At 48.5% G+C, this 22,829-nt stretch overlaps 1 protein-coding gene and 1 pseudogene across 5 annotated transcripts in view; one reads left to right on the plus strand and one right to left on the minus strand.

The window, feature by feature from the left end:
- Positions 1-378: 378 nt before the first annotated feature.
- Positions 379-22,829, minus strand: part of KLHL22 (kelch like family member 22) — a 55,642-nt gene continuing 33,191 nt past the window's right edge. For 4 of the 5 annotated variants that reach the window (XM_055375002.2, XM_031005588.3, XM_063705000.1 and 1 more), the window contains 3 exons: positions 16,637-16,829; positions 5,300-5,533; positions 379-1,299 (listed from right to left, as the gene is read on the minus strand). In XM_055375002.2, the coding sequence (XP_055230977.1) occupies positions 934-1,299; positions 5,300-5,533; positions 16,637-16,829 (793 nt within the window). In that variant the 3' untranslated portion in view covers positions 379-933. Of the gene's footprint in view, positions 1,830-5,299; positions 5,534-16,636; positions 16,830-22,829 lie in introns of all 5 variants that reach the window. The other variant, XM_055375003.2, reaches the window with a different exon arrangement.
- Positions 8,941-11,217, plus strand: LOC109024547 (kelch-like protein 12; annotated as a pseudogene).

Raw genomic sequence — 22,829 nt, forward strand, 5'->3', positions numbered from 1 at the left:
CCGTGATGCTGCCCCGCTCCCAGGTGCTGAGGCTCTGGCTCCTGACCCTCAGGCTGAGAGACTCCTAATGAGCTGGGCTGAAACTCTGCATGCTGCCCTGGTTGGGAGACAAGTTCCACACCAGAGAAGACACTCAAGTGGCTGCACAACCACCTGTCACCAGACCAGGGCGAGTTCCAGCTTTCCCACTGAGTGCCCTGTTAGCTTGTGGAGTTTACTGTGCTTCCCTCTCAGGCAGGGTCTTCCCAGTGCCACTTGGCTTCTGGCCTGGGCTTCCACAGCCTCTCCCAGATGGCAGCTCTGACCCCAGAAGCCACGCTTCCTGGGGATGCAGCTTGGGTGCACTGTGGAAAGGAACTGAGGCTGTGGCTACAGAAAAACAGTTAACACCTTCTGTAAGATGCTTTATTTCATTGATCAACAACATGGGGTCTGAAAACCCAGCGGGAGGGGTCTTTTTTATCACAGAGCCAGTCCCAGGCGAGCTGATGCATCTCTGCTCCTCTGCCCCTCAGGAGCTCTCATCCTCCAACCCCAGCTGCCCCCACAGCCCCACCCCATTCACAGAAAGAGGGCTACCACGTGCCTCAGCCCCCCTGCCCAGGCTGCCAGCTCCCAGGTCCTTTTGGAGAAGGACTGATCTAGGCAGGGAGGAGAGAAGGCCAACCCCTCCAGGGCTCACTGAGGAAGGCCAAAGCCTTTCAGAAGCAGTTCCTGCAGTGATGTAATCCACAGCCTGGGATCTGCACGGCCCTGAGATGCCTGCGGCAGGCTGACCAAGGGGCTGGTGTGAAGAAAGAGGGCAGGGCCCGTAAGCTGTGGCCAACAGGGGCAGGGGCCCTGCCTGGAGTAAAGTGCTCTGGCCTAGGCTGCGTGGGTTTCACTGCCCTGCAGCCCCAGCCTCCCTTCCCTCTGATGCCAGGCACGGGGAGCCTAGTCCTCACTGGAGTTGTCAAACTCCTCCCAGTCAGACACACTCATCACCTCAGAGGCAAAGTCCGGGTCGGCCTGGCTGCGGTCAGGGGTCCCGCGGGGCGGCTCAAGGAGCAGGGAGCGGGGCAGGGTGAGCACACAGGCCGCTAGGCCTGAGATGGAGTTGTCCAGCTGGGGCCCTTCCTCCCAGCAGTCCTTCTCCACATCGTAAATGTGCACGTAGCCTGTGCGGCTGCCGCGGTTGTGTGAGCGGCCACCTAACACATAGATCCTGTTGTCCAGCACAGCAATGCCAGGCTCACCGTGCCCAGCAGGGAGTGGGCAGACGGATGACCACTGTCCAGACGTGCAGCTGTAGCAGGCCACCTGCAAAGCCAAGGCCAGAATAAAGCCCAGCACCCGCTGGGACGAGGCTGCCAGCTCCCCTACAAGCCCACTGACCAAGGTGGCAACAGTTACCCACCATTCTGACAGGTCAGGCCCCCTGGAAGGATGGCACAGGGCCAGTGTTGAAACATCCTGTCCATGGGCCAGGCTGCTGCTTTCTCACCCAGGGATGGCCGAGTCTGCAGGAGGCTGTCTTTTGGGCCCTCCCCTAGAATGATCCCATTCTCTCTGGCTTTGCTCCAGCCCAGCCCTTCCTCCAGGCCACCCGGCCCTAAGCCAGTCTCTGCCCCCGAGTGTGTGGCTGTGCCGCCATCAGCATGTGGTCATTCCCCATGTCTGAGGGCACTGCTTCTCTCCCCTCCAGGAAACGAAGCTGCCTGAGAGACATGGACTCCACTGAAATGTCTTCAACCTCCTCTGCAGCACTCAACACAGGCAGTAGGACAGGGGGAGGAGACAGAAAGTGGAAGTAATTCCTTGCGGAGTAGTCAACATCAATATTCTCTTGTCTTCAAAATTGTCCAAAACAGTAAACAAAGACATGGAAAAATGTTCAACCTACTAGTAATTCAAGAAACGCAAAATCAAAACATCAGAGACAAATTTTTCAACTGTTAACTAGCAACCACTGCAGAGAAGGAAAATCACAAAACCCAATGCTGTTGAGGGTGTGATAAAGCCATACTACTATGTATCTGTCTGACATGCCAGAAAAGGAATTTGGCAATAAGTATTAAGAGCCATAAAAATCTTACCTTCTTGACTGATTAGCCGTTTTTGGTTCTCTAGCTATGGTGGGCAGAATAGTGGCCCCCAAAGATGTCTAGTTCCTAATCTCCAGAATATGCTACCTTAAGCAGCCAAAGGGGCTTTGCAGATAGGATCAAGGGTACAAGAATACAAAAAAAAAAAAAAAGGATTAAGGGTGCAGACCCTGAGATGGGGCAGTTTTCCTGGATTTTCCAGGTGATCCATCCAATTGCATGAGCCCTTAAAAATGGAAGGGGAGAGGCCGGGCGTGGGGGCTCACACCTGTAATCCCAGCACTTTGGGAGGCCAAGGTGGGCTGATCACAAGATCAAGAGATCAAGACCATCCTTGCCAACATGGTGAAACCTCGTCTCTACTAAAAATACAAAAATCAGCTGGGCATGGTGGCACATGCCTGTAACCCCAGCTACTCGGGAGGCTGAGGCAGGAGAATCACTTGAACCCGGGAGGCAAAGGGTGCAGTGAGCCAAGAGCACCACTGCACTCCAGCCTGGCGACAGAGCGAGACTCCGTCTCAAACAAACAAACAAAAAAAAGTGGAAGGGGAGGCCGGGGGTCTAGCACTTTGGGAGGCTGAGGTGCGTGGATCACCTGAGGTCAGGAGTTTGAGACCAGCCTGGCTGACATGGCAAAACCCCGTATCTACTAAAAATAGAAAAATTAGCTAGGTGTGGTGGCGAACACCTGTAGTCCTCCTTGCTACTCTGGAGGCTGAAGCAGGAGAATCGCTTAAACCCAGGAGGCAGAGGTTGCAGTGAGCCGAGACTGCACCAGTGCCCCCCAGCCTGGGTGACAAAGCAAGACTCCATCTCAAAAAAAAAAAAAAAAAAAAAAAAGGAAGGGTAAAGCCAGACAAGAGAGCTGAGAAGTGAGGAGGACTCAACCTGCCATTGCTGGCTTTGAAGATGAAGTGTCCCCAAGCCAGGAAAAGTGGGGACCTCTAGAAGCCAAGAAGGCCCTCAACTGACAGCTAGCAAGGAAATGGGACTGCAACTGCCAGGGACTGAATTCTTCTAACCACCTGAGTGAGCAGGGAGGCAGATCCCCACTAGGGTCTCCACAAAGGAAAGATGCCCTGACCGCACCCTGGTTTTAGCCTGGCAAGGCCCATGTCAGAGGACTTATGAATGCAGAATAAATTTATCTTAAGTTGCTATGTTTGTGGTGATAGGTTACTGAAGCAATAGAAAACTAATGTGCTGGCCCAGAGGATCTCACAAGCAGAGGACCTGTTAAAAGCCAGATCGCCAAGACCCACCCTCAGGGCTTCCGAATCAGTGGGTCTGAGGTGCCTCGTAACACAGCGTTCCCAGGTGATGCAGACTCTGTTAGTCTGAGAATCACACTTTGAGAACTGTTGCATGAACCTAAGGAAATAATCCAAAATACCTGAAAAGCTCAACAAAGCAACTATTACTTGTCATGTTATTTGGAATAGTTAAAACTTAGACACAAGAGGGGATGATGAAGATTGAGTGTTAAACTGGAAAATGCCCAGGACAAAAGTCACTGAGAGAAGCAGAATGGGATATGGGATGCTCTTTTTTGTTTGTTTGTTTGTTTGTCTGAGACAAGGTCTCGCTCTGTTGCTCAGGCTGGAGTGCAGTGGCACCATCACGGTTCACTGCAGCCTCAACCTCCTGGGCTCAGTTGATTCTCCCTCAGCCTACCAAGTAGCTGGGACCACAGGTGCAAGCCACCATGCCCGGCTAATTTTTTTTTTTGTATTTTTAGTAGAGATGGAGTTTCACCATGTTGCCCAGGCTGGTATCAGTTCCTGGACTCAAGCCATCCACCTGCCTTGGCTTCCCAAAGTGCAGGGATTACGGGTGTGAGCCACTGTGCCCAGCTCAGAATGGGATGCTCTTTGACTACAATCAGGCAGAAAACATACACGGTCAATACTGAAAATGGTCATACTGAAAAACAGTACTGCAGGGGCCTGATTATGAATGCTTTTCCTCACCCTTCTCTATTTTTTTTTTTTTTGAGACAGAGTCTTGCTCTGTTGCCCAGGCTGGAGTGCAGTCGTGTGATCTCAGCTCACTGCAACCTCTGCCTCCCGGGTTCCAGCGATTCTCCTGCCTCAGTCTTCCCAAGTAACTGGGATTACAGGCGCCCATCACCGCACCTGGCTAATTTTTGTATTTTTAGTAGAGATGGAGTTTCACCATCTTGGCCAAGCTGGTCTTGAACTCCTGACCTCGTGACCCACCTGCCTCAACCTCCCAAAGTGCTGGGATTACAGGCGTGAGCCACCGCGCCCGGCCACCCATCTCTATTTTTTAAAGTTCCGGCAATGTGGTTATATTAACTTTATAATAAAAGTTTTATTCTGTTGTTTTGTTTTATTTTGTTTTGAATAGAGACAGGGTCTCATTCTGTCACCTAGGCTGGGGAACAGCGGTGTGATCATAGCTCAGTGAAGCCTCCAACTCTGGGCTGAAACGATCCTCCCACTTCAGCCTCCTGAGTAGCTGGGACTACAGGTATGTGCTGCCAGCCTGGATATAAAAGTTTTGTTGTTGTTTTTTTTTGTTTTTTTTTGAGACAAGGCCTGGCTCTGTCGCCCAGGCTGGAGTGCAGTGGCGTGATCTCAGCTTACTGAAACCTCTGCCTCCTGGGCTCAAGCCATCCCCCAACCTCAGCCTCCCAAGTAGCTGAGAGTACAGGCATGCAACCACACCTGGCTAATTTTTGTATTTTTGTAGAGATGGGGTTTCGCCATGATGACCAGGCTGGTCTCAAGCTCCTGAGCTCAAGCGATCCTCTCGCCTTGGCTTCCCAAACTGCTTGGATTACAGGCATGTGCCACCACATCCGGCCTAAAAGTTTTTAAGAGTAATAAGCAAAGGTAGACGTGTATGTGTGTGATACTGTCATGGTGACATTTGTCCAAACCTATAGAATGTGCCAAGAGTGAACACTGTGGACTCTGGTTGATGGTGACACATCAGTGCAGTTTCAACAACTGTGACACATCCAGCCCTCTGGAGCGAGAGGTCTGCAGTGGGGAGGCTACATGTGTATGGGGGGAAAAGGGGGTGTATGGAAACTGTACCTTCCACTTAATTTTGCTGTGAACCTAAAACTGCTCTAAAAAATAGTCTATTTTAAAAAGGCACATGTTTCAATTACATTTTCCATCAATAACAACTGAGAAGGTTGGGAATGATGACGGGTGTGGACTGCCCCGGGCCCCACTCACCTGGTGCACGTCCCTCCTGTATCCGGCATCGTTGTTGCTGCCCCCGATCACATACAGCTTGTTGAGGAGGGTTGCCATGCCGTGCCAGGCGCGCCGCACAGGCCCATCAGCCAGTGTGTGCCAAGTGTTGCTGCCTGGATCGTAGCAGTGTGTCTCTTTCAGGTAATCCTCCCCTCTGCGGCCGCAGGTGATATACATCTTCCCCTCCAGCGTCGCGCCTGCGTGGGCATACACCTGTGTGGAGCCACCAGGAGAAATGGCGTGAGAGGGCAGTGAGGAAGGGTGGCTGGGTACTCTGTCAAGGCCAATCACCACCCCACACCTGCCTGACAACGCTGTGAGGCTTCACCACTTCCCACTCACATACAGACAAGAATCCTCCCTCAATTCTCATGGGACATACTGTCCTAGTCATTGACCTCTAACCTCTTCCCAATAGCGGATACATCTGTAGACTCAGAAATGAAATGTAACCTTTGTCTTCCTTTGCCCCTAAAGTTAACATCTGCATGGGGGAACTCCAAGAAAATAAAAGCATTTTTTCCAAGCCAGTCTGGAAGAAGCCACAGAACCCTGGGGACCGCTGACCCACCCTCAGTGGCCTCCACCCCTCCCCCACTCCCACTGGACATGCAATCCTCCGGGCCTGCTGACCCTGCTTTTAAAACGTTTGTAAATAATATCTGACACTAAACTCATGATGTGGGGAGAAAAATACACATGGTTCTTGATTCTGGTCCTGAACCTTTTGTGGGCTTTTTACCCTCCCTCTGTTGGGCTATCTCCATAGGGCCCAGCCTGCCCCCATCATGGGCACCTCTTACCCTGGCCCTACCACTTCCAGAACCCACCCACTCACACCCAGCAGGCCAACAGAAGGCCCCAAGGCAAGGCCCTGGGTGTTTTGAGGGTAGAGGAGCCCCTCAGGGTGTGGAGGCTCCAGAGCTATGTTACCGGGCAAGTCACTAACACTGAGGCCATGCGGGTGGCAAAAAAACAAGAGTCTAGAGAGGTGGACGGAGCAGTGGGGAGGAAGAACACACACCAAGGGTTTGGTTTGGGTCTTCTCCTATCACCAGTAGGGGTCTGGGGAGGTTTTTGTTTTTGTTTTTGTTTTTTTTTGAGACGGAGTCTCGCTCTGTAGCCAGGCCGGAGTGCAGTGGCATGATCTCGGCTCACTGCAATCTCCGCCTGCTGGGTTCGAATGATTCTCCTGCCTCAGCTTCCCGAGTAGCTGGGATTATAGGCGCCCGCCACCATACCCAGCTAACTTTTGTATTTTTAGTAGAGACAGGGTTTCACCATGTTGGCCAGGATGGTCTCGATCTCCTGACCTCGTGACCCACCTGCCTCAGCCTCCCAAAGTGCTAGGATTATAGGCATGAGCCACCACGCCCAGCCGAGGTTTTTCTTTTTAATTAAACTTTTCATTTTGAGATAAGTGTAGAGTCACGTGTAGTTGGAAGTAAAAATACAGAGGTCTCACGTGCCTTCTTTCCCCCATAGTAGGAGCCTGTGTCACTATATCACAGGGTCACCAGGATGCTGACATGGACACAGCCACAGAACTGTCCTATCACCACCAGGATCCCGAGGGGCTGCCCTTTAGGGTGACATCCACTCACCTCCCTTACCCTAATCCCTTCCTTAAGCCCTGGAAACCACCAATCTCTTCTCTATTTCTACAGTTTTGTAACTTCAAGAGTGTTGTCTGAATTAAATCAGTATACAACCTTTTAACATTGGCTTTCTACCCCAACCCAGATTCTACTACGGTTGTTGCACGTACAGGTTGAATACCTCCAAAATCTGAGACTCTTTGAGCACAAACACGGCACTCAAAGGAAATGCATTTCAGACTTTTGGATAAGAAATGCTGAACCAGTAACTATAATGCAAAGATTCCAAAATCTGAAAAAATCTGAAATCCAAAACACTTCTGGTCCCCAGCATTTCAGATAAAGGGTACTCAACATGTACCAATAGTTGGTTCCTTTTCTATTGCTCAGTAGTATTCCATGGGTATCTACCACAGCTTGTTTAACCATTCACTGTTGAAAACACCTGATTTGTTTCCAGTTTCTGGCTATTACCAATAAAGCTACTATTAACATTCATGTACAGATAAGTTATTTTTTATTTTTTTGAGACAGGGTCTTGGTCTATTGCCCATGCTGGAATATAGTGGCACAATCTTGGATCACTGCAACCTCTGCCTCCCGGGTTCAAGCAATTCTTGTGCCTCAGCCTCCGGAGTAGCTGGGATTACAGGCACGCATCACCATGCCTGGCTAACGTATACAGAGTAGTTTTCATTTCTCTGGGATAAATACCCAGGATGGTAACTGCCAGATCTGTTTTCCAGAGTGGCTGTACCATTTCACATTCCTATCAGCAATCCATGAGCATAGTTTCCCTGCACAGTCACCAGTATTTCGTATTGTCAGTATTTTTTATTTTAGTCATCCTGAGGTAGTTCTCTCACTGTGGCTTTAATTTGCATTTCCCTGATAGCTAATAATGTTACACATCTCCTTATATGCTTATTTGCCATCTATACATCCTCTTCAGTGAAATGTTTCTTCAACTCTTTTGCCTTCTTTCTGTTTTTTTTTTTTTTTTTTTTTTTTGAGACAGAGTCTTGCTCTGTCGCCCAGGCTGGAGTGCAGTGGCACGATCTCGGCTCACTGCACCCTCTGCCTCCTGGGTTCACACCATTCTCCTGCCTCAGCCTCCCAAGTAGCTGGGACTATAGACGTCCGCCACCACATCCAGCTAATTTTTTGTATTTTTAGTAGAGACGGGGTTTCACCGTGTTAGCCAGGATGGTCTCAATCTCCTGACCTCGTGATCCACCCACCTTGGCCTCCCAAAGTGCTGGGATTACAGGTGTGAGCCACCGTGCCCGGCTTCTTTTGCCCTCTTTTTAATGGGGTTATTTGCAGTATTTTGCCGAGGTTTTTTGTTTTTGTTTTTGAGATGGAGTCTCACTCTGTCGCCCAGGCTGGAGTGCAATGGCACGGTCTCGGCTCACTGCAACCTCCGCCTCCCAGGTTCAAGCAATTCTCCTGCCTCAGCCTCCCAAGTAGCTGGGATTACAGGTGTGTGCCACCGCGCCCAACTAATTTTTGTATTTTTAGTAGAGATGGGGTTTCACCATGTTGGCCAGGCTGGTCTCTGGTCTCGAACTCCTGACCTCGTGATCCGCTCACTTCAGCCTTTCAAAGTGCTGGGATTACAGGTGTGAGCCACCACACCTGGCCGTTTATTGAGTTTTAAGAGTTGTTTATATATGTATTTATTTAATACTAGTCCTTTGTCAGATAGGTGGTTTGCAAATATTTTTTAATTTTGATGAAGTCCAGCTTATCAATTTTTCTTTTTATGGCTCATGCTTTTGGGGTCAAGTCTAAGAATTCCTTGCCTAGCCCTAGCTAGATCCTCAAGATTTTCTTCTGGTCATCACGTCGCTTGGCCGCAGGGACCAGACCCGGACAGCTCCAGAGCCTCCAGGCCGGGGCGGCGGCGGCGACGCTTCGGCTCCTCCTGAGCCACCTGCTGGACCCGCGCCCCACTCCATCCCCACAGGCTGGGGACAGGCCCTGGTGCAGCTGTGTGGGTTCAGAAGCAGAGTTGCAGAATCCAAGGACCCATTTTTGTTCTTTCTCTGCACTGCTTTATGGGAGGCATTATGGCCCCCAAAGACATAATGACAAATACTCATGCTAAATCAATCCTCAGTTCAACGAACTCCCTTGGGAAGAGCAATACCTTCTGTGATGTGACATTGAGTAGAGCAGAAAGACTTTCCTGCCCATGAGATTGTGCTGGCTGCCTGTAGTGATTACTTCTGTGCCATGTTCACTAGTGAGCTTTCACAGAAGGGGAAACCCTATGTTGACATCCAAGGTTTGACTGCCTCTACCATGGAAATTTTACTGGACTTTGTGTACACGGAAACAGTACATGTGACATGGAGAATGTACAGGAACTGCTTCCTGCAGCCTGTCTGCTTCAGTTGAAAGGTGTGAAACAAGCCTGCTGTGAATTCTTAGAAAGTCAGTTGGACCCTTCTAATTGCTTGGGTATTAGGGATTTTGCTGAAACCCACAATTGTGTTGAGCTGACACAAGCAGCTGAGGTTTTTAGCCAGAAGAATTTTCCTGAAGTGGTACAGCATGAAGAGTTCATTCTTCTGAGGCAAGGAGAGGTGGAAAAGCTAATCAAGTGCGATGAAATTCAGGTGGATCCTGAAGAACCAGTCTTTGAGGCTGTCATCAGTTGGGTGAAGCATGCCAAGAAAGAGCAGAAAGAATCCTTGCCCAACCTGCTACAGTATATGCAGATGCCCCTGCTAACCCTCAGGTATATCACAGATGTAATAGATGCTGAGCCTTTCATCCGCTGTGGTTTACAATGCAGGGATCTGGTTGATGAAGCAAAGAAGTTTCATCTGAGGCCTGAACTTCAGAGTCAGATGCAGGGACCCAGGACAAGGGCTCACCTAGGAGCCAATGAACTGCTTTTGGTGGCTGGGGGCTTCGGAAGCCAGCAGTCTCCCATCGATGCAGTAGAGAAATATGACCCCAAGACTCAGGAGTGGAGCTTTTTGCCAAGCATCACTTGTAAGAGATGTTATGTGGCCTCAGTGTCCCTACATGACCAGATCTATGTCATTGGTGGCTATGATGGTCGTTCCAGCCTTAGTTCAGTGGAATGTCTAGACTACACAGCAGATGAGGATGGGGTCTGGTATTCTGTGGCCCCTATGAATGTCTGATGAGGTCTTGCTGGAGCCACCACCCTGGGAGATTTGATCTGTGTCTCTGGAGGCTTTGATGGAAGCAGGCGTCACACCAGTATGGGGCGGTATGATCCAAACATTGACCAGTGGAGCACGCTGGGAGAGATGCAGACAGCCCAGGAAGGTGCCGGACTCGTAGTGGCCAGTGGAGTGATCCACTGTCTAGAAGGATATGACGGCTTGAATATCTTAAATTCAGTTGAGAAATATGACCCTCATACAGGACACTGGACTAATGTTACACCAACGGCCACCAAGCGTTCTGGTGCAGGAGTAGCCCTGCTGAATGACCGTATTTATGTGGTGGGGAGATTTGATGGTACAGCCCACCTTTCTTCCGTTGAAGCATACAACATTCGCACTGATTCCCGGACAACTGCCACCAGTATGACCACTCCACGATGCTATGTAGGGGCCACAGTGCTTCAGGGGAGACTCTATGCAATTGCAGGATATGAAGGTAAGTCCCTGCTAAGTAGCATTGAATGTTACAACCCTATCATCGACAGCTGGGAAGTTGTGACATCCATGGGAACCCAGCGCTGTGATGCTGGTGTGTGTGTTCTCCACAAGAAGTGACCATTGTTGGAGCACCACCCAGAGCTAGTGACCAGTCCAGTGGACAGTTAGTGGGAGAATCAAGAATCCTTTCCAGAATGTCTGTTTCTCACTATGTGCACAGGGTGATTACAGGCACCAGTGCAGTGATGATTGTACTTATTTGACACATACTCCCCCTCATCCTGGTTGTTGTTCCTGAGAAGGGTGGGTAACAGATACTCCAGGGAAAACAATGCACATTGAATGGATGTGAGAGACCACATTACCTCTCCCACTACTTTGGGGAGCACTTTCCTGTCATTTCTAACTTACCACGTGCTTGGTGTACTATATGTATGTTGTGCCTCATATGTTGCAAAGAACTAAGGTGAGTATAGCCTACTAGATGTGAGCAATATCCAGCCTAGATGATTGGAAAGATACCAATTTAAGTAAACTTGGTAAAATCCAAGTCTTTTTTTTTTCCAGGAACAAATACATTTTCTAATCTACAGGTAGCTAGGGGCAACACAGTTCCATTCTAAAGGGAAACAAAAGGGAGAGCCCCACAAAACTTTGGGGGCAAGGGAGAGATACTCATCTGACACTTTTGGAGGTCAGGGTTTGTATATCAGAATTGAAGTTAGAATCAGTGAATTAAACTGAATTTGATGGAATGTGAGTGAACCTAGAACAGCACTGAAGTATTACATAACCTGGAAGACTGAGAAGGGTATATTATTTGAATGATCTTTTTATTTCCCCAAGGTCTTTCACACTGGAGACAGCATAAAAGAGTGAACAAATGTTGGGATGAGAGAAGATGACATAAATGTGGGAGTTCAGTATAACTGGGGATAAAACTAGAAGTACCTGTGATTTTACAGTCATCTTATTGCCTGCCAGGGGTTATCTAGCCATGGCAGTGTTAGCCTTGAATGGGGGTGAAAGCCTTTCTTTGTTGAATCAAATACTACTACACTATTACACTTCCACACTATTTATTTGGGGATGGACTGGGAGTGACAGTAGCCTAGTAGTTCAGCTACCTGATTACTGCCCCATTCTTTTAGAAGCACACTTCTGCCAAGGACTGCTTTATACTGCTGTGATTGGTACATTTAGTCTTTTTTCTGCTATAAGTTTTCCTTACCTGTCCTTTAGTGTAGATTTTATTCATCACAGGACAGAATAATCAAGGACGACCAAAATCCTTTTGTTAGTTTCAGTACCTCAGCTATCAACATTTCTGAGCTATCATTCAATGTTCCTCTGTGTCATGGAGTGAAATTCTTGTTTTATGGGTATTGGGAGTGTGGGAATGTGATAACCTAAACAACCTTTGCTCTGAAATTCCATTTTTCCCTCTTTCCCTGAAGTGTACTGACCTGTACTACAGAGTTAATTTCTTTTGTATTTTTTTAAGAAAATATTAAAAATCAACGGTCTCAAAAAAAAAAAGATTTTCTTCTTTTTTTTTCTAGAAGTTTTATGGTTTTACATTTAACTCCATAAACCATTTTGAATTCATTTTGGTATATGGTGTGAGACTTGGGTTGATATCCATTTTTTTGCCGACGGATGTCTAATTGCTCCAGTACTATTTGCTGGAAGATATCTTTCCTCCACTCAATTGTTTCTGCACCTTTGTCCAAAATCATGTGTAACATGACCGGGCATATTTACTCAGGTCTGTGGGTTTTCCATTCTGTTTCACTGATCTATGTGTCTATCACTGTATCCATACCACAGCCTTGATTACTGTAGCTATGTAGTAATCTTGAAATTGGGCAGACTCCTCCCATCTTATCGTTCTTTTTCAAAATTATTTGAGCTATTCTAGTTCCTTTGCCTTTATATATACATTTCAGAATAATCTCATTTACATCTAATGTCACAAGTAAAATCAAATCAAAATTTAAAAATTTATTTTATTTATTTTTAAATTTATTTTATTATTATTTTTTGAGACAGTCTCACTCTGTCGCCCAGGCTGGAGTGCAGTGGCACAATCTCGGCTCATTGCAACCTCTGCTTCCTGGGTTCAATCCATTCTTGTGCCTCAGCCTCCCCAGTAGCTGGGATTACAGGTGCGTGCCACCACACCCAGCTAATATTTGTATTTTTAGTAGAGATGGGGTTTCACCATGTTGGCCAGGCTGGTCTTGAACTCCTGACCTCAAGCGATACACCGTCCTCAGCCTCCCAAAGTGCTGGGATTACAGACGTGAGCCACTGCGACCAGCAATAAAAAAAAAGTTTAGGCTGGATGTGATGGCTCACTTCTCTAATCCCTGCACTTTGGCCGAGGCAGACAGATCCCTTGAGACCAGGGGTTCAAGAACAGCCTGCAATATGGTGAAACCCTCATGATACTAAAAATATAAATATTAGCTGGGCATCGTGGTGCTCACCTGTAATCCCAGCTACTTGGGAGGCTGAGGCAGGAGAATCACTTGAACCAGGGAGGCAGAGGTTGCAGTGAGCTGGGGTCATGCCACTGCACTCCAGCCTGGGTGACAGAGCGAGACTCTGTCTCAAAAAAAATAAAAATAAAAAATTTTTTAAAAAGCTTATTGTGCATGTAAAAGAAGAGTTCATGAACCAGGAAACCCCAAACTGGAAGTGGTATGAAGCCCCAATTCACATCAGTTACAACACAGTTTATAAAGCATGAATGAGGAAGAATATTGTTCCCTACTGTGCATGTGGAGCTGCATAAGCTTTCTTTGTAATGCTATCACACTGAGGGAGGAAAGCTTAAGTTTCAGTTACATGGCTACAGGCAGTTGGCCTAGGGGTATATCCAAACCTCAGCTTCAATTTTCATTTTCCCTTAATAGTACAAAAAACCTTCCTGAAATTTTGATAGGAATACTAGTATTCCTGTATTAATACTATATCAATATGAAGAATTCTGTATTAATATGTGTATTATTAATTGGGTTGGGAAAGAACTGACATTCTTACTATTCTTACTCTTCCAATCCACGGACTTGGTATGTCTCTCCATATATTCACATCTTCTTTATTTCTTTCATCGGCTTTTTGTAATATTCAGTGTACCAATCCTGTGAGGTTTTTTCTTTGTTTGTTTTGAGAAGGAGTCTTGGCAGAGTCTTGCTCTGTTGCCCAGGCTGGAATGCAGTGGTGTGATCTCAGCTCACTACAACCTCTGCCTCCCGGGTTCACGCCATTCTCCTGCCTCAGCCTCCTGAGTAGCTGGGACTATAGGCGCCTGCCACCATGCTCAGCTAATATTTGTATTTTTAGTAGAGATGGGGTTTTACCATGTTGGCCAGGCTGGTCTTGAACTCCTGACCTCAGGTGATCTCCCCCGGCCTGGGCCTCCCAAAGTGCTGGGATTACAGGCGTGAGCCACCGCGCCCTGCCAACATGACCTATCCTTTTTCATTCCCCAACATCTGATCCATCAGCAAGCCTGATCAGTTTACCTCCACACTACACTCTGAACCCTCCCATCTCCCTCCAGCTCCACAGCTGTATGCCAGCCCAGGCTACTGCTGTCTTCAGCCCAGACCACGCAATGACCCAAGGCCAGCCTCGCTTGCTCTGCTCTTGATCCTCGGGCTTCCTTCTGCTACAAGCATGCCCCATGCTTCCTCTCCTGCTCAGGAAAAGCTGTGAGCCCCTCTCCTGCCCTGGAAGGTCCTTCTGCTAGACTAGGCAGATGGTTAGATATGAGCAGGGAAGTGGACTCCAGGTTGGCCTAAGCCCCTAGCATGGCCAGAGGGACTATGACCTCTGAGACATGTTAACCACACCTGGGGTTTCAAAAGCCCCAACCCCTCTTTCAGTTAAGCTTATCCAGCTCAAGTAGGAACTAACCCCACAAGGAACTTTCCACCCCTGGGAGCCTGTGTTGTATAGTTTGCCCCAGTTTTGCTTGCTTCGAAAGTAACCTTTTGTTCATTGCAATGGTAAAAAACACACCTCCTGGGTGAAGATTTAAGATGCTAATGAGACATGCGATCAGTACACTAGCAGGTAGAGCCACAGTGCATGCGCTGCTAGAAGACCACCCAAACAAAACATGCTTATGAGTAACACAACACCTCGTCCCGCCCATTTATGAATAATCATGTAAGCCTCCTGTAAGGGAGGTTTCCCAGTGCCAGTTGGGGCGATCTTATTCTGGAGCAGCCTGCTCTGACTCGGCCTTCAGAATGTACCTTCACTTTTGCAATAAACTGCCTTACACTTATCTTCGTTAATGCATGTCTCTTGCTTAAAGTCTTAACCAAGAAGACAAGAACCGAGGACACATTCCCAGTAACATTTCCTCCCTCTGTAAATGGCAGGTCTAATTGACATCTCCTCAGATGGACATTCCCCAAAAAGTCCCTCTAGATTCATCCTACCAGAGCCCCCTCCCTGGAAATCCTCCAGTTCAGCCCCCTCTTCATTTCACTTACCATAATTGTAACCACTTTATTGATCTGTTTTCTGGTTAAGAGTGGTTTCTCCTACAAGGCTGTAAACACCATGGAGTGGGGAGTCTTTCTCATTTCTTGCCACCACTGGATTCCCAGGACTTGGTACATGGTGCTTAGTAGTTGCGGAATGAATGCGTGCATGAAGGAACACCGGCAGCCAGGATGCAGCTGGTTGAAAGCCAAGGCTGCCCCTCTGTGGCCAAGCTGGAGAACTGCTGCTTCCCCAGCTGCCGCAGACAAAGAAACTGCTAAGCCCCTCCCACAACACCCACCTAGGAGGCTTCCCCCAACACCCTTCCTGGAACAGAACCCAAGAGCCCTCCTTGTCCACTTGGTCTCAAGGACCTCCTGATCTTCTCCATGCAAAATCTGCTCCTTTCCCCAGGATGGGGGTACGGAGTGTCCTTCCAAAGAGGCTTCCTTCTCCCCAAAGAAGCTGAGAGCAAGGAGCAGGCCACAGCTTGCAGCTCACAGCTGCCCAAGAGACAGAAATCTGTGTGGGCTGTGTGAATGACCTGGATAAAGAAGAGCTGGATCCATTGAGGAGACACTAGCTCTGACCCCTGAAGTCAAAGTCTAAGTCCTTGGGGGAATTGGGGGTCATGAGAGATACTGGAAAGAGGCTTACAAAGGCCAGAGCTCTTGCTAAACTCCCTGAGGCAGTGCAGGTAGAACCTGCCCCCCATACCATCCTCTGCCTCTCGGGTACTCGGTTATCCCCAAAGGTGTACCTGGCCCATAGCAGGTGCTCCACAAATGCTATGCCAGTACTAGCGGGGTGCCTACCCTGTTCTCGGAGGCTGAGACCCAGGAAGTAGGGGGCCAGCAAGGCCTGTTCCTTCCCTGGGATCCCATGTCTGGTTGTTACACCAGGCCCAAGTACCCCAAAGTTGTAAGATAAAAGAGAGGCACCTCCCTAAAACATCACTTTTCCATAATGAACATAATTTTAAACATCTTCAAATTGGAATAAACCAAGGTATTATATAGGATGCACATGATTTTTTTTTCAAGTTGTCCCAATATTCAAACATAGGATTTAATATAAAAAATAAAACCTTAGAGTGTTTCTTGGCTCTGGAAGGCCCCACCCTTCAGGGGACCTAGAGGGAAGAGGTCTGAGGATAGGCCAGTGAGCTCTCAGGGTCCCTTCCTGTTTAACATCTCTGGAAGTGTCCCAGCTCGTCTCAGCTGCACAAAGAGCAAATGTTCTATCCACATTTGAACTACAAGGTTTAAGCAGCTTTCCAGGGCCAAGGTGGTGTGACAAGGTCTCAGCATGTGAGACTCACAAATGGGGTACAATTCTGAGCAATGGGGTCTGGATCCTTGACGAGCCTCCCCAGGTGGACTGGCTGAACCTCATGGGGCCTCATCAATGCATTCAATGCAGGGTCTCTGGAGAAGCATGGATTCTGCTCACTGAGCCTGTTTCCCTGACCTGGGACAGGCCTTGACACCTGGGCCTTTCACTCTTTGCACATCCTGGGGAAGGAAATTAGGCAGGAGAAGGCCCCTCTTCGAGGGCTTCCTTACCTCCCTCTTGAGTGGGGCCACGTATGCCCAGGAGTTGGTGGCAGGGTCGTAGCGCTCCACAGCATTCAGGTCATTGTGGTAGTCACGGCCCGCCACAGCGTAGATGTACCTGCCTACAACACACACGGACAGGTCGGCGTGCTCCTGCTGCAGGGACTGGATCTGGAACCAGCGGTTGTGCCGTGGGTCATACCTGTGCCGAGACATGAGGAAAGCACAGCACTGACTAGGCAGGGAGGCTGCTCCGCAGGCTTTCACCTCTTGTTCTGGTCCCGTTTCTGCTTTGCCTCAGCCCAGCCTGAACCCTCCCCAACTGCCCCACATACCAGTGCACACCGATCTACAGCCAGGCCCGCAGGCTGTTACACACCTGAGCACAGGTGCTCCCCCCCACACAGCATGGAAGGAATGGCCAGGAGCCTCCTGTGTTTCCACCTGTCCACCTAGGCTGTCCAATGGCTCTTTTTTTTTTCTTTTTTTTTTTTGTGGAGACAGGTCTCTCTGTCCCCTAGGCTGAAGTGCAGTGGCATAATCATGGCTCACTGTAGCCTCGACCTCCTGGGCTTAAGCGATCCTACCACCTCAGTCTCCTAAGTAGCTGGGACTACAGGTGCGCACCACCACGCCAGCTTTTTTTTTTTTTTTTTTTTTTTTTGATAGAGACAAGGTCTTGACACCTGGGATATATATTGTCCAGGCTGGTCTCAAACTCCTGGACTTAGGCAATCCTCCTGCCTCAGCGTCAATGGCTGTTTGTACAGCCACTTCCATCTCACTTACCTCATCTCATCATCCACATAGCCTTGCTCCCACTCAGGAGGGCCTCCAAATACAGCCTCTCCACTGGATGGGTGCCATCAGCCCCCTCACTGGCCTCCAGGCCTTGAACTTCCCCCAGCACTCCATCAGGAGTGGTCTTCTCAGGCACGCCCTGCACACAGCACCCATCATACCCTCAGCTTTGTCAACAGCAGCACACACAAGGCTCTGGTCATCGTACTTTCACCTCCTCCCACCATGCTGCCAGCCCCGCGTTTCCTGACCTCCCCTCCACTCAAGGTCTCCCTCTCTGGGAAAGTGGAAAGGGTTAACTCCCACCCTGGACTGCAGGCTCTGTAAGGGCAGGGTGTGTGAGATTCCAGGGACCCCCATGGGAGAAAAGGCACTAGACTGGCTGCGGCAGGCCCACGAGGGTGGAGGAGTCTGGCCAGGACCCAAGGAGGGCTCCTGGGCTGAGCACCAACAGGGAGCATGGCCTGCAATGTGGAGCAGAGATGATCACAGAGCCATGAGGGGCCAGGACCCAGTGAGCTCAAAGCCAGTATCTGAAGTGTCCTTGCCCAACAGCCCACAGATAGTTACAGCCTCTTTCAGACAAGTGTTTTTATTTCTGCAGAGGAAGACCTATTCCAAAGAGAACAAGTCTAACTTCAACTGGCTCACAAGAGAGTAACCAAAGTTTTCTTTGGCCTGTGCCCTATGCTGGTCAGTGAAAAGATCAGTTTCATCCTTTGTTTCCTGCAGCCCCTGCAGTGTGGCCAGCCCCTCCCCGCCGCCTACCAGGAATGCAGCAAACAGGAGCCTCAGAAGGCAGGGCCAACAAGAGAGGGAACACACACCTGGGTCTCCCTGACCTGGTGTGAATCCTGGGCTCTTCCCTGTCTAGCTGGGTGTGCCTGGGCATCAGTTTTAATCTCTTGGGATTCGCTCAGTTCTGCACCTGTCCAATGAGGTGATATCACCTGCCTAGAAAAGCTATCAAGAAGAATCATAAAAGACGAGCATGAAAAGGGTCCTTGTTAACTTGGGGGTTCTAATGAATCATGGTTCATTTCTATATTCCTAGACCTCAGTGTAGCCTCTGGCTCAGGACAGATTATGTTCTGTCTGCTGAATGAATTAAACAAAGGAGTAAGATTACCAGCAATGAATCATTCATTCACTCTACCAACATTCCCAGGCCTCCCACTGTGGATGGGGCACAGTGCTCAGCACTACATCCAGAAGGAGCCTCAAGAGGTCAGGGCCCTGCCTTCCCCTGCAGAATGGAAACAGGCTAACCAGAGCAAATGAGTGCTTGATATAATGACAGACACTGTGAAAGAAAGAAAGGGAGGTAAGGAGATGAGTGACCTGCTGGTCAGCGGGGCCTGGGGAGGGCAGAGCTCCCTTGCAGTGATCAGGAAAGGCCTCCTGAGAAGGCAGGGTCTGAGACCTGCATGACCTGGGGCACAAGCCAGAAGAAGGTCTGGCAGGGGACCAGCAGTCCAGGATTGGGGCACAGCACTCACAGGGGCCCCGTCAACTGGCTGGGATGGTGCTGTTCACTGCCTTTCCTGTGCGCCTTGCTCCTTTATATACAAGTCTCTCCTCTCTTGTGTTCAGTCTGGCTCAATCACCATCTGCACCCCAAGTGTCTGCAACCAGAGTGAGATAGGACCCTCCATGTGCTCCTGTTTGCTCCTTCGAGTCTATTGTCCTCACAGCTTTTTAAGCTGAGTTCATGTGGATTTGTGGCTTCAAATTTAAAGACACACATAGGGCCGGGCGTGGTGGCTCACGCCTGTAATCCCAGAACTTTGGGAGGCTGAGGCGGGTGGATCACGAGGTCAGGAGTTCAAGACCAGACTGGCCAATATGGTGAAACCCCGTCTCCACTAAAAATATAAAAAAATTAGCCAGGCATGGTGGTGTGTGGCTGTAGTTCCAGCTACTCGGGAGGCTGAGGCAGGAGAATCACCTGAACCCGGGAGGCGGAAGTTGCAGTGAGCTGAGATCATGCCATTGCACTCCAGCCTGGGCGATAGAGTGAAACTCCATCCCACAAAAAAAAAAAAAAAAAAAAAAGACACCAACAGTGATACCATATGTCAATAATTTAGACATAGCCAAAGTTCCACTGATTGCTTATTTCCCTGTTGTGTCCTGTATCCCTCTTCTTCTTTATTGAATTAATTTTCTACTTTATTAGAATAAGTCCTCAAGTAATAATTTTCTAATAAAAATAAGCTTTATTTTTGCATATAAAGATATAAACAATTTTACTTATTGCTATGGACTAGATGTTTGGATTCCCCCAAAACCCCTATGTTGAAGGCCTAACCCCCATTGTGATGGTAGTGGGAGGCATGGCCTTTGGGAGGTGATCAGGTCATGAGGGTGGAGCCCCATGATGGGCTTAGTGCCCGAGACTACAGCTCTTTCTCTCCACCATGTGAGAACAGAGACGGAAAGGACCTTACCGGGACTAAACTGGCCAATACCATGATCTTGGACTTCCCAGTATCCAGACAGTGAGAAATAGAGGTATGTTGTTTAAGTCACTCCATCTATAGTATTTGTTATAGCAGCTGAAACTGACTAGGAGAGTCACTTTAACTCAGATTTGTATCATCCTATTGTAAACTCAGACATGAACCCTAGAGTTGGTACAAAAATATTCTGGAATTCTTGTTAAATTCATTAGACTGTGGCCAGGCACGGTGGCTCACGCCTGTAATCCCAGCACTTTGGGAGGCTAAGGCGGGAGGATCATGAGGTCAGGAGATCAAGACCATCCTGGCTAACACGGTGAAACCCTGTCTCTACTAAAAATACAAAAAATTAGCCAGGCGTGGTGGTGGGCGCTTGTAGTCCCACCTACTCAGGAGGCTGAGGCAGGAGAATGGTGTGAACCCAGGAGGTGGAGCTTGCAGTGAGCTGAGATCACGCCACTGCACTCCAGCCTGGGTGACAGAGAGACTCCAACTCAAAAAAAAAAATAAAAATAAAAATTCAGTAGACTGTTTTTCTTCTATATTTCCATGACTTAAGTATTTTCATGACTATTAATGTTTTAATGTCTATTAAATTTTTTAAATAAATTAAATGTACTGACCGGGCACGGTGGCTCATGCCTGTAATCCCAGCACTTTGGGAGGCTGAGGCAGGTGGATCACCTGAAGTCAGCAGTTCAAGACCAACTTGGTCAACATGGTGAAACTCCATCTCTACTAAAAATACAAAAAAATGGCCGGGCGTGGTGGCTCACACCTGTAATCCCAGCACTTTGGGAGGCCCAGGCGGGCAGATCACCTGAGGTCAGGAGTTCAAGACCAGCCTGGCCAACATGGTGAAACCCTATCTCTACTAAAAATACAAAATTAGCCAGGTGTGGTGGCGTACACCTGTAATCTCAGCCACTCGGGAGGCTGAGGCAGGAGAATTGCTTGAACCTCGGAGGCGGAGGTTGTAGTGAGCCAAGATTGCACCATTGCACTCCAGCCTGGGCAGAAAACAGCGAGACTCCATTTCAAAAAAAAAAAAACAAAAAAACAAAAAAGTTAGCTGGGCGTGGTGGTCGGCGCCTGTAATCCCAGCTATTCAGGAGGCTGAGGCAGGAGAATGGCTTGAACCTGGGAGGCAGAGGTTGCAGTGAGCCGAGATCGTGCCACTGCACTCCAGCCTGGGCGACAGAGCGAGACTCTGTCTCAAAAAAAAAAAAAAAAAATTAAATTTACTTTAAAATATTAGCCATGAAAATGCCGAAGGAAAAATTACATTATTATTTAAAAAATTTTTTTTAGAGACAGGGTCTCACTCTGTTGCCCAGGCTACAGTACAGGGGCATGATCATAGTTCACCGAAGTCTAAAACTCCTGGGCTCAAGCGATCCTCCTGCCTCAGCCTTCCAAGTAGCCAGGACTGCAGGCACGTACCATCAGGCCCAGCTAATTTTTTTTTTTTTTTGGTAGAAACGAGGTCTCGCTTTGTTGCCCAGGCTGATCTTGAACTCCTGGGCTCAAAAGATCCTGCTGCCTCAGCATCCCAAAGTGCTGGGATTATTGACATGATCTGCACATAGCCTAAATTATTATTTTAAGTAGGGTCAGGGCACATAGCAACATGTAACCAGCTACTACTAGGTATACCATGTAGTTGGTGTTCAGTAATCCACAGGGCTATGGCTATGGGAAAGGTACAAGGAATGATGCAGATAATATAGATGCAAAGAAAGAAGGAATGAAAGAGAAAAAGTAGTATATTGGAGACAAACACCATTTGCTCCAAGAGAGGTAAGGTTTTTAAATATGCGGTTTCTGCATCAATGCTTTAAGATATAACCTGGTAAGTAATAACTCCTCAAAATGCAAAGCCTAATTTACTGCAAAATCTTGTTTCCTTATATTCTAAAAGCCTATAGCTTTTAGAATTCACCAGTTCTAAGGCTGATGAAATGAGAAAGCAGAGAAAGAACCAAATCTTAGAATATTCAAATTAAGGATTCATCTGGAAGTTTTGAGTCCACTGGAAGGTTAATGATGCCTTCATTCTGGAGAGATGATACATCCCTGGGTTAACCAGTAGGGCAGTGGTCCTTCCTGCCACCTCCACTCTGTGGATACCTACTCTCTCAAGGCAGGTCTTGCCGACCCCACTTGCCATTGTGATCCTACTCTCAGACAGGAGTTTGGGACTGGTTATTGGTTACAGGGTCTAATATTAGCATTACCCAGAGTTCAGCTTTGGTCTCACACCTCTTCACAAGGGGAAATTCAGACTCCTACTTTAAGTGAAAGTGAGATCAATGGCCCATAGCAGGTGGACAGAGGACAGGGGCAGGCAGAATCCCAAGCTGTCACCCCCCCAGGGACAGCTCTGTGGAAACATCCAGCATTCCTGCCGAGCACACAGCTGTCTCTACCTTCTGCTAAGGGCCAGAAGCCAAAACACTCTGGAGAGATTGGCTTTGCAGGTCTGTAGGTTACTCTCAGCAGGGTGGTCTGGCCTTGGCCCCCCAACTGGGAAACCGAGCCCCCTAAAAAAGAAGGTTTAAGGTTTGGCCAAAGGGAAGTCTAAACCTGGTGTGGCCACACCCACTGGGGGCACAACTTTGTTTAGAGAGGAAATGAAGGTAGCTGTTTCCTTTTTTCTGAAACCTGCCCTTCCTCATATTTAACCGCAATGTGTTATTGCCAACCTCTGAGTCTCATCAGCTTAACAAAGGAGATCACTTCCTGGGGCCAGCAGTAGAGAGGTGGCTGAGAAATGGCCTTCTCCTCCTTGGCCAGGATCACTATGCTTGATTCCAAGTGGCACGGCCAGGCCAGGCCCTACCCCACCCTGACCCCAGAAAATAGAAACATGAACATGAACTCAGTCAGCATCTAGCTCATGGCTGCTGGAAATAGTTGGCAATCTCTCTCTCTCCAGC

This window comes from Gorilla gorilla, chromosome 23, assembly GCF_029281585.2.
Source record: "Gorilla gorilla gorilla isolate KB3781 chromosome 23, NHGRI_mGorGor1-v2.1_pri, whole genome shotgun sequence".
Lineage (NCBI taxonomy): Eukaryota > Metazoa > Chordata > Mammalia > Primates > Hominidae > Gorilla > Gorilla gorilla.